A 15,935-nucleotide genomic window follows, 5' to 3' on the forward strand; every position below is an offset into this window, starting at 1 on the left:
AGAAATTGTAGCAACGACGGGTAGAATTGTCGCCTTTGTTAGTAATAACCTTGACATGGTTTGCCTGCGGTGTGTGTGCGTCGAGTCTGTGCGTGTGGTGCGCGTCTTGGATGAACCACAGAGTAGCTGCGGCCATGCCCGAGTCCGAACGCGCGTTCCAGGTCGTCTGGGTCGAGCTCGCGAGCAGGCTCGATCGGTGGGCGCGTTAGAGTCGGTTGGAGGAGCGTGCCAGTGGGTTGCGTGACAGCGTGAGCCGCGCGCTGGGGAGCACGTTCTGCAGACGAGCGTGAAGCTCGGGCATGGCCTGCTGGCGTGGTCCGGATCGAGCGGAACGGCGCGACGCGAGGAGATCGGACGTTGGAGGAGAGCTCCCGCGGGTGTCGCTATGGTCTAGGTCGTTGTAAATCCTCCATCTCAGTTTGAGTCCAGTGACAGAAAGCCAAGATACAGGTAAGTTTGTCACCGCGGCGACGGCGTCCGTCGCTGAAATAACCCTGTATGTTCCGGCTACCGTTCATCTTCTTCCTTGCGTTGCTGTCGCGAGTGTGAGAGAGAGCAAGCGTTCCTGGGCTCCAATTCCAGCCTTGCCGGAGCCAGAGCACTAGCAAAGCACGGCCCTTCTTCACAGCCTGATAGTACACTGCTGGCTGCCTGCTTCCCCACCGCTCCGACACCTATCGCTGCCGTGCCACGGACCCGAATCGATGCCTTTCTTCACCGGCATGCCGCAGACGCCCGGGGCGGCCTGACACGGCCATTCAGGAGCCCCTTTTGGTCACAGTAGCCCCGATACCATTTCTGCAGAGGATCCCGCGGCCACGTCGTTGGCCGGCGGCCGATGCCCGATGGCATGCGTGCACCCGCGCACGCGGGGCCGGGACTCCCCGCACAGTATCCGGTGATCCCGTTCCCTGTTGACAGCGGCGGCCGATGCCGATGTCGGATGCCGCCTCCGATCCTCCGCCCCCACAAAAGAAAAAAAAAGCAGCCGCCGATCGATGCGGACCCGTCGGCGGGCCGCCGACCACCGGCGCTGCCGCACCCGCAACAGCGCCAGGGTTGCCGAGAAGCTTATCTCTTATCCGCCGCGCGGCGGCGCTGTTCGACCGCGTCGTCGCCCGCTTTTTCTTGCCGCGACGCGCGCGTGCTGGAATCGGAGAAGCTGCTGCGCGGGCCTCTGCGGCGGCGTACGTGCTCGGCGGCGGCTCACCCGCGTGCCGTTCGCCTAGTAGTCGGCAAGGCAAGGCAAGGCAAGGCCGCGAGGGAGAGGGAGGAGGGACCGGCGCGTTTGCGGCGCAAAGGCGTGCACGCGTCGGAATCTGCCGGCACGCGGGAGGACCTTGTAATTTTTCTCTCTCCACTAGGCGGCGCTTCCGACCAACGGCCTCGCCGGGCAGTCGGGCAGATCGGCGTTCACCTGCAAAACACAGAGCTCATCTACACGTGCTCTGTCGATCGTGTCTGCCCAAAGTCCTAAATTATTCATGATTCCAAATGCTCGTAGTTTTCAAAATGACTAGACAAATCAAATGTGTACCCTTCTAAGAAATTGTAGTTTCACTAAGAGCAATTATATATTAGTGGGTTACGAGAAGAATGAATTCTAAGTGGAGGTGAGAGAAGAGAATTTAGAGAGAAAAAACAAGTGTTTTCCTTACCGCAAGCTGAATGTCTGCTCGTGGGCCCAGATGAATTGAACCGGCAGCATGCAGCCCGCAGCAGGCACATGGCTGCGCATGCAGCGGTTGCATTATTACCCTTGCTCTAAAATGTACTACTTCCATCTTAAAATACAGCAACTTTTAGACTTGATCAAACATTTTCATCTTTTGATCAATTGTATCTCTAAAAAATAATCACTTTCAAATAAAAGAGTTACATATTACGATAGTTTGGTTTCATTATCAATGAAATAATATAAATTTTTATATCGTCAACCTCTATGATTTTCTACCATCTAAAGTCAAAATTTAAAAAGTTCGTTTTGAAAGAAAAAACTAAAAGTAGCTATATTCTGGGACAAAAATGTATAGCATATATGCGTAGTAATACAATTAACATGTATAGCGGTAAACGGACAGAAACATGCAGTGCATATCTTCTTGGTGTTCTAAAAGGGATTGAAAGATATAGGCGACCTCACCCGATGGACGCGCGCTTGGCCGACGCATTCGCCATTTCGGTTGTTTCTATAATTGATGAAGCAAAGGTCACCTCAGACATTATTATTGTCACTGACGCGTACGATTCTGACAGGACGCTAACGATGTCATAGCATTGGTCCTTTTCTTCATGCTCTACTTATAGTAGCATGATGACTTGTCAACAATCTTCAGCCACGCACTCTCCCGCCCGGCCCGGCAGCTTCTGCCCACTTTCACTGGTTCATTGTTCACCACTTCCCATCCCATGGAAAAAGAAATTTCTGCTGCAGATCTTCAACTTTTAATTTGATGAAACACATCTACTAAACTTGGAAGAACTCGCTTTCAGCTCATGCAGATAAGGACTTCTAATTTACTTGAGTAACTACAGATAGTATATTGAGTAGTATGTGCAACTCTCAAGACAGTATCTCAGCGAGCAGTCTGTGTTTTTTTTTTGATAACCCCGGATTCGAGCTCTGGTTAGCCGGCACCACAACTGGGTACCCATCAACCTCCTCATACGTTCATAATAAATAATTTCTAGCTTGAGCAATGGTTTCTCATAAGCTCCATTGACCCTCTACAACATCAATGTAAAGTGGGGGACATCGATATAAAGTGGAGGCGCTCTGGCTACAATCACTCTGTTCTGCTAGCTGTTGCTGAGCCGGGGGAGGGGGGAGGAGGAGGTACGGGCACACTCGCTAGAGTGTAGGGTTTGAGATAGTAAGTTGTTTAATTTTTACAGCATATATAGATTAACATCTACACTAAAATGTATAATATAACAAATATTAATTAAATAAGAAATGCTCCAAAAGAGAATAGAAAGAGATGGTAAGCATTCAGAAGCTCCGCATTGCCTTTTGCTCTCGCTAGTCCTCGAATTAGCCACGGAAGTTGACGCAGGAATTAAGATGTGAATTCAATTTTGTCCAAATCTCTTGTTTGGTTCGTGAAGAAGGGAACTAAAGAAGAGGAGTTTAAGAGGGAGCTGGGACTAAGGGCGTGTCCAACTCCAGAAAAATAGTAAACAAGTCTTCAACAGCCTTACACTACATGCGTCGTTGGATGCTGGATCAAGATCATAATCACCCTCCATACCCTACCCCCCTAACAAAATCCTCCAGGTAACTAATAGTATGGGGCGCGCCACGATAGTGCATCTGCTGTGAGTGGCACCAATCATTTAGAGAGCCCAAACCCACAGCTAGACTGTAGCCTCGCTTCGTTCATATGTGCCCTCTCATGATGGCGGGTACTACTCTAACCTCGGCAGGAATCCGTCAACAGAAAACTTATCCGAGATGAACAGCACCCGGCCGACCGGACTCTTATCTCCTCGCCCCTCCGCTCCGGCCGGGACACGTCTCCTTCCTCCACAGATCACTCGGCCAATTAACACGAGAAAGGGGAACAGAAAAGAGCTCGGGAGCGATGCAACGTCGCTCGCTCCATCCCCGCTCGTTTCGTATCGCCGCTTCGGGCCCCGCCGCCGCGGCGCTCCCCTATATATACGAGCCACGAACTGAAGCCCTTCACCTCCCCCCCACATGCACTACTCGAGCTCGAGCTGACCAGCCGTACGGTGGTGCTCTGTTTCTTGGCGGCACCACCAATCCAGGATCCACCATGGTGGTCCTCGCGAAGCCGCCGGCGCTCGACCAAATCTCGCTGGTGAGGTCGCCGGAGCCCGGGGCCGGGCCCCCGTTCCCCGGCGTGCCGGCCGTCGACCTCTCGGCCCCCGGCGCGGCCCTGGCCGTCGTGGACGCGTGCGAGCGGTTCGGGTTCTTCAAGGTCGTCAACCACGGCGTGCCGGCGGGCGTCGCGGACAGGCTGGAGGCCGAGGCCGTCGCGTTCTTCGCCCGGCCGCAGGCGGAGAAGGACGCGTCCGGCCCCGCCGACCCGCTGGGGTACGGGTGCAAGCGCATCGGCCGCAATGGCGACACCGGGTGGCTCGAGTACCTCCTCCTCGCCGCCGACCAGGGCGCCGGGGCCTCCCTGCCTGCCCCGCTCTCCGGGGACGCCGTGAGCGAGTACGTGGGCGCCGTGCGCGGGGTGGCGGCGTCGGTGCTGGAGGCGGTGGCGGAGGGGCTCGGCGTGGCGCCGCGGGACGCGCTGAGCAGGATGGTGGCGGGCGCGGCGAGCGACCGGGCGCTCCGGGTGAACCACTACCCGCCGTGCCCGCTGCTGCAGCGCCTCCCGGACTCGTGCAGCGTGACGGGCTTCGGCGAGCACACGGACCCGCAGCTGGTGTCCGTGCTCCGCTCCAACGACACCGCCGGGCTGCAGCTCGCCCTCCGCGACGGCCGGTGGGTGCCCGTGCCGCCCGACCGCGACGCCGTCTTCGTCATCGTCGGCGACTCCCTGGAGGTACGCGTACGGCGGCCCACTGCACATAGTAGCTGCATACCCACGTATGTACACAGACACGCACACATGATAGATTGGGATGGTGATGGCTGATTGGCTGTGTTGTACGACATGGTGCGCCAGGTCCTGACGAATGGGAGGCTGAAAAGTGTGCGGCACCGGGTGGTGGTGGCCAACAGCCGGAAGCCGCGGGTGTCCATGATCTACTTCGCGGGGCCGGCGCCGGCGCAGCGGATGGCGCCGCTGCCGGAGCTGCTGGGCCGCGGCGAGCAGGGCCTGTACAGGGACTTCACGTGGGGCGACTACAAGAAGGCTGCCTACCGCACGCGCCTCGGCGACAACCGCCTGGACCCCTTCCGCGTCTGATCTATCTAGGCACCACCCACCTGTAGCGCCATGCCCCTCCTGCCTGCCTGCCATCGGCGCCGGGCCTCCCTGCTCCTGGGGATCACTGGAGGCAACCAGGAGCCAGTACACTACTGATTGCTTCATGGACGAGCAGGAAGGGAGGGCCTGGAGAGCTGGGTTATAGGTAGGTGTGGGTAGGGTTGGATACGGAGACAGGTGTGTGCTCTGTTGCATGCATGCTTATTGCTTTGTGTTGCTGCCGATGCCAACTTGCCAAGTGTACAGTGGCTGTGGTACTAGCTACAGGAGAGGGAGCTTTTGTATTTCATCTGGGGTCTGGGGCTCCATGATGCTATGCTGTGTGAATGTTGTGTGTGTGTGTGTGTGTTTTCTATAACAGATTTACTCCTCGTCAATCATTTGAGGATTTGTTTATGTGTCAATCGACGCTGTGAGCCATCCGATCAGGGTTGGACGTGTGGGATATATTCGCTTCTACTTCGTGTAATCGGGCCCGCTCGGCTCAGTTGTTCTGCCCGTTGTAGTGTTACCGGGTTGGTGTTGAAGTCTTATTGGGTTTGGTACTCGATGTCTCCTGTCCCTTTCATTTCTGTGATGAGCTGCATGGAGGCGGAATAGGTGGAGACGGAGAGGTGGGCGATTCGGCAGACCTTGTCTTCCTCAACGACGATTGTGGATTTCCGGCGAGGTCCTCTTGAGGTTAGTCTCTTCTTCTCCCCATCTTTCCATTCCTGGTTCAGTTGTTTGATGTGAGGGTAGGCGGACAGATTGGCCTTTGAAATCCCCTCTTCATCCCCTAATCCCATCCTGTCTGGTTGAGCTGTAGATTTTCCACGGGAAGCATCTGCATTGGCCGTGTGCCACCATACGCAGGCCACGCAGATGAGAAATTAGTGGAGGATTTAACCCCTTTGCCTACATTCGTCTCCTGTTGGTTTCCCCACTTTCCGCTATGTTCGATTTGCGCGATTAAAGATCCATGTGTTCATCGATTTTTGATGGTTTATCGCATATGTGTATCCTGTGTCCATGTGCAGTTAACTGGGAGATGTGTGTATGTCTGAATTGTGGCGATAGTTTTGGTATTTTATCTGATATCATGCATGATAGATTGTTCCGGTATTCCATTTCCATATGTTTTAGAACAGGGGAAGTATATTGTGTTGACTGTTGACCAGTATCTCCTTCAGAAATTGCACAGATTGAAGAATCTTTTCCTTGTTTTGAAAATGCTTGAAGCCTACTAGTATTGCAATAGCACCTTTGATCTCCTTGGTAATATAGCCATCTCTTTTTCTGTATGCTCCGGCTAAGATTGTATAACTTAGCAAAGTGTCTTACATCACGAGAAACACTGATGGGTGATGTTCCTACTTGTGCTTCATGTTCTTTCGCTTTTCTGTATCTGATTATTGTATTTTTCTCATCAACAGCCTGCTGTAACAATGGGCAAGGGGACATTCTCCTTTTATTATTATTTTTGTTGGCTTATACTATCCATCATATATATGTATGTGTGATTTTTATACTTCTACACAGTGCAATTTCTTTTCAGCAAACAATTCATAAAACCATATGTATTTGTAGTGCTTCTACTAGCAGTATGATATGTTGAATTTGTCAAAATTATATTTTCAAGCTAAATTCACATGGATATATATTCTTCGTACCATGTACCTTTTGCATCAGTATGTTCTTTGGGTGATTGTCCTTCATATAATGTCTAAACTTGTCATTTTCTTACAGATGTTCTTCATTCTTTTCAGTTTTGAATAATAAAATTTATAGTGATAATTTATATCAATGTGGCATTATTATGACATTTTAGTTTCATTTGAAAATCCTTTTCATGTAGTGATATAAAATTACACTAGTGAAACTTCTTCAATTTCATCGCACAGATTGTACTTTCTATCTTACGGAGGGTGCCCTTTTATTGCTATGATGTACAGTCATTGTGTGTTTTATCTCTTCTAGAGGCTTTTTTTTATTTCATCATAGTCTGCTCGATCATGGAGGGTTAGCTCAAATCTTTCTAGCTAGTTTCTGCCCTCTCTACAACTGTTTCCTCATGCACCTCCACATTTACTGTACCATTCCTACTTAATTATAGTTTAGTATATGCAGAGACAATGTTGCCTTTCAGTGCATACGACCACTAAATCTTGGATAATCCCATGCTTGCATATTTGAAACTATTTTTCCTGGCCACCATCTATGGTTTGCTTGGCATCCCTTTTTTCATACTTGATGTGGTACAGGCCTATCTGCCACATAATGAGGTATGTGGCATTGGTTATAAATGCCTTTTAATTTTGTGTAGCTTTTGAATCTAGGTGACCGATTCGATTTGTAATTATAATTTCTATTGCTCTAGAACAACGATGACTCTAAGATGATATGTGAAGACAACTTCAAGAATGTATACAAGTTATTTTATGGTTGAGTATCCTATTGTGTCTGTAAGTTGCAAGCTCTCTCTCTATATGGATCCCTTGTCTATTTGCACAACACGTATCAATGACACTGCACGTCTAGTTTGTAAGTTTAATTTTATTGTAATATTTGTGATTTTACTGTAATCTTTTAAGTTTACTGTAAATATTGTGATTTACTTGTAATTTTTTTAACTTTACTATAAATATTGTGATTTTACCTTAAATATATTATACTACTCTTATACCCTGATTTTTTGCTGTAAATATGCAAATGTGCATCACCTCACATATTCTTGTCAAATATGACCAGTGCTTACAATTTCAATGTAAATATGAACTAGTTCATACATATTTATGTCAAATGTCAGTTGTCTTGATAAATATTGTATATTTTTCAGACTAAGAGTTTACCCAAGTGTTTTTGAGATGAGTGGTGTGTAATGCACCTTTCCAAGGTACCTCTTTCGTCCAAAACTAAGCTATATAGTTTACCAAGTGTTCATCATGTTTTCTAGTGTTTTACAGTTCGTTAAACAACTATGTATTATATGAACATGTCTGAGCTAAAAAAATATTAACTTTATGCTATGTAGCAGCTGTGATTTTTCTATATAATATTTTTATAACCATGTCAAATGTGAACTGCATGGTCCACGGCCTGGTGTTCACAAAAATGTGTACTAGCATCTATTGTCCAGTCACACCTCCATGGTCTGCAGCTTCTACATGAGCTTATAACTGGTTCATGCCCAAGTGTTTAAAATATATGTAGCAACTAAGGATTTGGGAATTTAATTCGGGCGCCAACAAATATGGTATAAGTGACATTATAAATTATTTAATTTGGTTGCATAGTTAAATGTTGTCGGGCGCCAACTAAGGATTTATAACAAAGCTCATCATTTCACACGTTGGGCTTATTTGGCCCATGCTATGCTATTGGGAGAACCTAATTTGGAACCTGTGCATATGAAAACTTTTTGTTGGATTAGACATAATGCTAAATGTTCATGAGCTTTGTTTGATAATGCTTCTATGAATCTTAGGTCACAAATTGTTAAATGTGTGGTACATAGTTTTTTTTATCTGATCGTTGTGTTTATGAACTGTGATTGTGCAAATTTTTAAACATGCAATGGCAGATGGAACGTCAACAATATAAGGTTATCATTCATGTTGCTTCGTTGCAGATTTGTATGGTACGGTGTCACCCATAAAATTGAAATTGTGTTCTCCCTGAGCTTTATTAGAGCTCGCAATGTGGAGGAAATCAGCACTGGTCAAACTGTAACTGTGGCATGTACTTGTGGGGTGATTGTAATGTGTCTGTGAACCACAAATAATATATTATGCCTAAGTTTGTGGACTCATTTTTTTATGCTACTTTAGATGTATTTTTCACCCTCTCATGCTGTTATTTGATTTCCAGCTTGCATATTCAATTTGTATGTAACTTTATTGTCATCTAGAAAAATATTACATGTAATTTTTTAATTTTTGATGTATTTTTCACCCTCTAATACTGTTATTTGATTCCCAGCTTGCATATTTTATTTACATGTAACTTTATTGTCAACCCGTAAAATATTACCTGTAATTTTTTATTTTTGATGTATTTTTCACCCTCTCATGCTGTTGTGTGTGTGTGTGTGAGAGAGAGTGAGAGAGAGAGAGAGAGCTCATTTTATGTTTGTGACTTGAAATGTGTGTAAATTTATTTTTTTGTGTGAAAGAAATGGGTGCAAATTTGGAATATTCTGTGAGTTCCCTTGCATTCAAATTTTAAAATATATACATTAACAAACAGCTCGTATCATTGGGCATTTTTTGCACTTCTACAGAGAACTGCTAACTGATTCAAAGTAGTCCAAATAGTCTAAACGGGTATGAAAGTACACATGGACCCATCACTGCTTAATTACTATGCATCGAACAAAAGAAATTGTGGACCCTGTATGCTCGTACGCTCGCACCAGTGTGGAAGGTAGGCAAAAAGACAGGAAGTAATTTAAGCTGTTGATCCACCATCCAACGGCTAGTGGAGGTGATTGAGAGATAACAAATATCTCAATCAGTTGACGTGGAGACACATCCTTTCTATAAATGGTATGCCACCTTTCTCCGTTTGCCGTGCTGACCAAATGAATGTCCAATATTGGGTACCCTGGGTTTGGGCAAATTTGGTACTAGAGCTATGCCCAAATATATACAGCAAGGGCAGCAGGGGTTTTGTTTTCCATCTCTGTTGTACTAGTGTTCTAGTGTTTGTTCTCTTTTAGTGTTTCCATTTATACTTGTGTCTGAGTATCTGCGGATTCAGTGCCGGTTGGACCTCATTTTATAGCTTCTACGTGCATCCGAAATTCCAAGTTAAAGTGCAGAGTTCCGCTTTCGTGCAATACAGATTTCCAAGAACACATATTCCAGTAACAGTCCTTGTTTCATGCTTCCATGGATAACCAATCTAAAAATAAAAGAAACAGCACACATGTACATCGATCCCCACCGCTACGAACGCCTACGAGAGACTAGGTGGTAGCGGATCTTAAGATTTGCGAATGACTAGAAGTGCAGTGGTGTTAATATGTATGTTGCCTACTTATTATAGGGAGCTACTCCCTCCGTTCTGAAATATAAGGCATTCCAACATTTTTGAAGATCAAAGTTTTTCAAATTTGACCAAATTTATACAATAAAGTAATAATATTTATGATATCAAATATGTACCTTTAGATTCTCCATTAAATACATTTTCATAATATATCTGTTTGGTACCATAAATTTTTATGAATCTCTCTAAAAAATTGGTCAAATTTGAAAAACTTTGACTCTCCGAGAATGTTGGAATGCCTATATTTCAGGATAGAGGGAGTATATATGTTCATTTTATTTTTGAGATGGAAGAAACTAAGCATTTCTAATTTTCTATTAAATTAACCATAAACTCCATAGTTTTTCCATGGTCTATATGTTCCCCGGAAGAAAAAAATTAAGCACACGTCTAAAAGTTAGTCCATTAATGAAAACATGTGTCTGAGGGTATTTTTCTTGCTCAACTTCTATATATATTACATATAGAACCAGTTTATAGAATCGAGAATTGGTATGGCTGGAGAAACATGTCTGATCGATTTATGGAACTGGCCCGACCAGATTTGGTGGGAGTTTCAAAATAAAGGTTTGACTTTGCCGTTATATAGCTCTCGTTGAGATGATTGAAATGCATATATAGAATGTTCAATCTAGAATTCAGATGAGAAAAGTATCGGCTCAAGAAGGACTTCACCTGAGAAAAAAGGTCAGAGTATTTCGAGTAGGAGTTGTATTTCAACGTGATATTTGTAACTAATTCAATTTTGAGTAGGGTACGACCTCCCACCCAATATATATATGAATGGCTACTGCCGATCGAGGATAATCCAATCAAATCTAATACAAGTACCTTTATTTTTATCTCTAAACCTATTTGTTTTCCAAATCTTAACTGTTGTTCTTCTTGTGTTCGAGAGTGTTCTAAGTGGCCTGCCAATCTTAGAGAGATCTCGGTGTTCTTGATTTTCACAGCACGTCTATCAGAAGCGGCTAAGCTGGTTCTGAAAACCGGTCAGACTAATTTGCACTAGAAGTACCATAAGGTGATTCGTTGCAATCCTTCACTCTGTTCGGCTGGATGTGGCTGGTGGCTATTGCTGATTTGCTGTGAGAAAAAAGTACTGATTGCTGGCTGGTGACTGATGCTGATTTAGTGTGAGAGAAAAGCACTATTGCTGGTGGCTAGCAGAAAAGAGTGTTTGTGTTCTGGCATATCCGGTGTATTGATCGAATTTCACTTTAATATTTTATTTAAAAAGTAAGCTTTATTTCCATAAGGTCAACACTTCTCCGTGACTCCGTCCTAGCGTGCGTAACATACTTGCATTTAAAGGAGAGATGCACAATATTCATCAAAACGAAGGCGCATCAAATTAAACCTGAGGTGTCCAGTTCTACTCCTTTTCTTGAAACGGGTGCTCGGCTGGGAGATTGTTATAGGCTCATGTCCGTATAAACACCTTGTTACGACATTCAATTCCCAAATTTTCTTCATCTTCGAGCTGATGGCAGGGGTGAGGACGATGACCCCCACTGCCGCTGGCGCCTCCTGCTGTATATTTTTACAGCGCACAAATGCAGCAGTGCACAAATCTCTTGTGCGGCTGCATTGCCACGCAAATTCTCGTCCGCGTTCCAATTTACGTGCGGTTTGTTCAAACAAAACAAACGCTATTTGATTTTTCTTCGTTACAGACTTATAAAGTATCCATCCATGACGATGGGCGAGCAACTGAAACTCTAACAGTACAACAACATCAACAAGCAACAATGCCACGCAAACAAATCTCTGTTCATCCTCGAATAATTTAGCACCTCTCTAGGTGCGAGCACTAGAGCATACAATCGGTAGGTCAGTGACACAATGCACTAAAGAAACGACGCGAGTTTATTTTGGGCCCATAACATTAATAGCGAATTATCCTGCGCCGTAAATCGGCGCTAGAAGTCACCCTAGTGGAGTGGACAAGACAGCGGAGCAAGTAAATCCTCCTCTTACGTTGTCTCCCATGACGTTTGGTCGCTGACGTTTGGGTCCAGGCCCACACGTCAGCGGCCAGGGGCAACGTTAGAGCTTTCCGATCACTTCTGCGCCTTCTTCTTCCACAGGTCGCTGAGCGCCCGCATGGCGCCGCCGGCCTTCCGCTTGCCATTGGGTCCCTCTTCGTCACCGTCCTTGGCTGCCATGCCCTCGCTCTCGCCGCCACCGGCCGAGGCTGGGCCGTGGCGCTGCTTGTCCGTGCTGCTGCTGGCACCCGCGGGGCGGCCGCCGAGCACCGCGGCGGCCTCCTCAGCCACCTTCCGCCACTGCTCGCTCTGCACGCGCGAGCGCTGCGCCTCGGCCTCCAGCGACTCCCGGGCGTACTCCGACGCCCGCAGCCGCTCGGCGAGCCGGGCCTCCCGCGCCGCGCCCTCCCGCAGCGCGTGCTCGGCTTCCCGCGCCCTCGCGGACGCCGCCTTCGCGGCCTCGGCAGCCTCCTCGGCCATCCTGCTCAGGTCGGCGTTGTCGGCCTCGAGGGCGGCGATCTCCGCGTCCTTCACCATCAGATCCGCCGTGAGCTTGTCGACGAGCTCATTGTTCAGCATCAGCCTCGCCTTCAGCTCCTCGAGCTCCGTGCTCTTGGCTACCACCATCTTCTTCAGATCGTCGACCTCCGTGTCGATCACCATCAGCTTCGCCCTCAGCTCGTAGCCCTCCATGTCCTTGGCCGTCAGCTTCGCCCTCAGCAGCTCAACCTCCGGGCTCATCCCCTTCTTGCCATCGTCATCGGCAACGGCGTTTCTCGCCTCCTCCTCATCGCCAGTCTTGTTGCCCTCCTCGACGACCGGGCCCTCGTTGTTCCCCGACTCGCCCGACACGACAGCCTCGAAGCCGGCCTCGGCGGCCGGCGACGGCGACCTCATCCTCATGTAGCCTTCCTCCCCGTTCGCACCCTCCGCGCCACCAGCAGCCCCGTCCGCCGGCGCCGGCGCCTTGCCGCCATCGTGCTCGACCGGCGGCGGCGCCGCCGAAGAGGCCGCGTCATCGTCCCTCTTCTTCGCGGCCAGGCGCTTCTTGGCGTCGGCGAGCGCGGCGCGCGCGTCCTTCCTGGCCTTCTCGGCCGCCGCGAGCTGGTCCCGCATCCCCATAAGCTGCCCGTGCGCCTTCTCCAGCTTCGCCTCCAGCTCCGCCGCCCGTGGGCCCGCGCCGGCGCCACAACCAGCACCGGCGGGCTTCTTCTGCAAATCCACGTTCATGAAAAAAAAACATAAACGCCACGTCACTGACGACACGCACTACATGGCGTTTGCACATTGCACCGTCCATCATTTGATCACAAGAACATCCTTGCCTCGTGCAACGGGCTGCGCGGCGCCATGGCCCGGACGCCGAGAGCGCGCCGCGCCGCGCCGCCGGTTGCCTCCGCGCCCGCCGCCGCCGCCGATTTCAGACGCTGCACTGGACGCTGCGGCAGCTCAGACACGGCCCTGAAGCAGAGTTGCTCGTGAATCCGATCGCCTCCGGATATCGGAGCAGAAAAGGCTTCGGATTTGATCGGAGCGTGAAAAATTGCTAGAAGAAATAGTGCCGGACTCGGACTATACCTGGGCCTCGACATGCGACTGTCCGAGTCCTCGAACTTGCTGCTCTTCTTGCCATTGGCCGTGTGTCCTAGCATCGTAACAGCAAGAAAACTGGCCCGTTGAGAGTTGAGGCACACCGGCGAGACGGGACTTCAAATCTGGGTAATTATATCGTTGATGATGAAGGAACAACGCCGAGGACGCTTGGTTGGTGAGCGCGTCTACCTCCCGATGTTAATGCTGATCTGGTACTGATTGGAAACTTTGCTTGGAACAGATCAATCTGTCCGGAGCTTAGGTATGTAGTAGTAGCAGATTAGGCTATGAATTTTCCCTTTTTCTTTCTTTCTCATTCGCCTTCGTGCTCGTGCTCATGGAGATGGAGAGATGATCGATCAACGCCTGGAAGTTCAGCTATATCCCGTGGCATTCCCTCCCCCTCTCCTGTACTTGCACTGCTAATAACTTTGAGAACATATCCGAAGAAGAAACCCATGGCGATGCGTGCGCCGCAGCGACGACGACCACCGGAGTTTCTCACCTCCATTTCCGCCATTGCCGGTTGCTAGATTCCGCAAGCACAAAGTGAGCGATATGGCTCACCTGGATGATGCGAGGCGCCACCGGCTCGTCCTGGGCTGCACGGGCGTTTTTTTAGCTTCTAAGCTTTTTGCAGCTCGCGGGCGCTCACGAATCACCAGTACGGCGGGGGAGAATTATGGTTAGAACCCACGTCTTCGTCGGAGAAAGAAGATCAGGCGCGCGGACGGAGGGTGCGAATTGTCCGGTCATCTCATTTCGTCTCCAAGCTAAGCATTTGATCGGTGACAGGCTGACAGCAAGTGGACCCACCATGTCGGAACCGGGCCGCATGTTTCTGGCCCACGCACCGCGGCTGCGGAAACGGGCCGCAGGTGGCAACAGCTCCCAGCCAGCCCAGGCTACTACCCCGTGAGGCCCAGCCCACAAGGAGTTTAAGTCTTTTTACGTTTTTCTCCGATTTTTTTTTTTTGAGGGCTCTGGAACTGGAACAACGAAAGCTCTCGACGCTCGTGCCCCGTATCTGTTTGAGCCAGGCTACGAGCTGCCTAGCAGCTACATCAGGTCCTACACGGTGGTCCGGCACTCGAACATCCTCATACTCCTATCTGCCAAGGACATCGGAAGTCGGAGCAAGATCAGTGACTGGGTGTTGCCATTCTCCGGCCGTGCCGAGTACATCCCAGAGTACAACCTGCTGTGCACGTCGGACCCGTCCGCGGCCTCGGAGCTCAGGCCTGTCAGAGGATTGGCCTACGCGGCACCTGGGGTCCGGCAAGTTTTACGTCGCCAGGTTCTTCGAAACGCCGGAGGAAGATCCGTGTGGAGGTGGCTCGTCGGGCTTCATCCACTGTGGGTGTGACAGATTCCGTGCTCACCGGCGTGGAGGTGGAGCGCTGCGGCGAGGCTGGTGGAGGGCTCAGGAATCAGGATGATCGCGCACCGGTCCAAACGCAGGTTGCCGAATAGTAAGTTGCCCGCTTTGGTACTCTGAGTATCTGATTTCCTTCCTCTAGGCCGGGTAGAGCTGAAATAATCATCTCAGGAATCAGGACCGATCCATCTTTGTGTCCATTTTTTTTTATGTCGTGTTAAATGTTTGTCTGATTGGTGTCCGACGAGTCTCCAAGGAATTAGCGATGCTCAACCTCTGTTTATTCCCTGAATTCTGCTGTGTATTTGGGAACTCTGACGACCATCAGTAAAAGCCTACTGTTCGTCCATATTTCTTATTTTGTTAGAGATCTTTTTGGAGTATAAAACTTTGTACTATGATCCTCAATTGTGCCATTGTACTATTGTTTTAGATTCAGGATTTTAGATGATGTTGAGACTGCACATGGTTTACCAGCCAGGAGCCCCGAAAGCTTTCAGGGTTTTTTTTAGAAACACAGTACAGACGCATACGCTCACAAACACGTACGCACACTCATCCCTATAAATACACGCACGCAACCCTACCCCTATGAGCATCTCCGAGAAACTGAGCCAGCAAATCCTCGAGATTGACGAAGTCACCACAGGCGCTCTGCTGTCGACGGAAACGTCGTCTATCACTGAAAGCACAAACGCCGTTAAATCCTAAAAAATTCGCTCCCACAGAGAGTCGAACTCAGGATCTTAGATATTATTGAGGCTCTTGTAACCACTAGATTCTATGCCCTTTCGCGAAAGCTTTCAGGGTTTTGCCGTTGGAGGTGTCCCAGTTGAAACTGTGGGAAGGTCGAACCCAAAGATTCCAAAAGAATTCAACCATCAGGTACTTCAGTCGTTATGGTTCAGTAATTCTAGGAGCCTAGAGGTAGATGAATGGCATTGCTGTTCTGGGACGCTGGTACAGATTGGGAAGCAATGGAGACACACCTACACTGGCAAAATAATGTCTCCGAAAATCGAAAATGGGAAGCAATGG

General features: G+C 48.8%; 2 protein-coding genes and 1 long non-coding RNA gene across 4 annotated transcripts; 2 read left to right on the forward strand and 1 right to left on the reverse strand.

The window, feature by feature from the left end:
- The first annotated feature begins 3,536 nt into the window (after positions 1-3,536).
- Positions 3,537-5,311, forward strand: LOC120698128 (gibberellin 2-beta-dioxygenase 3-like). The gene is made up of 2 exons (XM_039981616.1): positions 3,537-4,520; positions 4,644-5,311. The coding sequence occupies exons 1-2, from the start codon at positions 3,585-3,587 to the stop codon at positions 4,884-4,886; spliced, it is 1,179 nt and encodes a 392-aa protein (XP_039837550.1). The 5' UTR covers positions 3,537-3,584; the 3' UTR covers positions 4,887-5,311.
- A 919-nt stretch (positions 5,312-6,230) lies between these two features.
- Positions 6,231-8,635, forward strand: LOC120698130. Its single transcript, XR_005684726.1, has 3 exons — positions 6,231-7,171; positions 7,267-7,351; positions 7,726-8,635. It is a non-coding gene; the product is annotated as an uncharacterized LOC120698130 (long non-coding RNA).
- A 3,041-nt stretch (positions 8,636-11,676) lies between these two features.
- Positions 11,677-13,772, reverse strand: LOC120698129 (interactor of constitutive active ROPs 1-like). Of its 2 annotated transcripts, none has more exons than XM_039981617.1 (2): positions 13,505-13,772; positions 11,677-13,387 (listed from the first exon to the last, which is right to left on the reverse strand). In XM_039981617.1, the coding sequence occupies exon 2, from the start codon at positions 13,154-13,156 to the stop codon at positions 12,002-12,004; it is 1,155 nt and encodes a 384-aa protein (XP_039837551.1). In that variant the 5' UTR covers positions 13,157-13,387; positions 13,505-13,772; the 3' UTR covers positions 11,677-12,001. The 2 variants fall into 2 exon arrangements, with proteins under 2 accessions (XP_039837551.1, XP_039837552.1); XM_039981618.1 differs by having other exon boundaries at positions 11,677-13,418.
- Positions 13,773-15,935: the final 2,163 nt, after the last annotated feature.

The sequence above is a fragment of the Panicum virgatum genome, chromosome 3K, assembly GCF_016808335.1.
Source record: "Panicum virgatum strain AP13 chromosome 3K, P.virgatum_v5, whole genome shotgun sequence".
Classification (NCBI taxonomy): Eukaryota; Viridiplantae; Streptophyta; class Magnoliopsida; order Poales; family Poaceae; genus Panicum; species Panicum virgatum.

What these genes read in the sequence shown, in the direction of transcription:
- LOC120698128 (XM_039981616.1), top strand. Translation starts at nt 3,585, where the DNA reads ATGCAACGTCGCTCGCTCCATCCCCGCTCGTTTCGTATCGCCGCTTCG. An exon ending in TCGTCGGCGACTCCCTGGAG is followed by an intron (nt 4,521 to 4,643) that starts GTACGCGTACGG and finishes ATGGTGCGCCAG; the next exon opens with GTCCTGACGAATGGGAGGCT.
- LOC120698129 (XM_039981617.1), bottom strand. Translation starts at nt 13,156, where the DNA reads ATGAACGTGGATTTGCAGAAGAAGCCCGCCGGTGCTGGTTGTGGCGCC.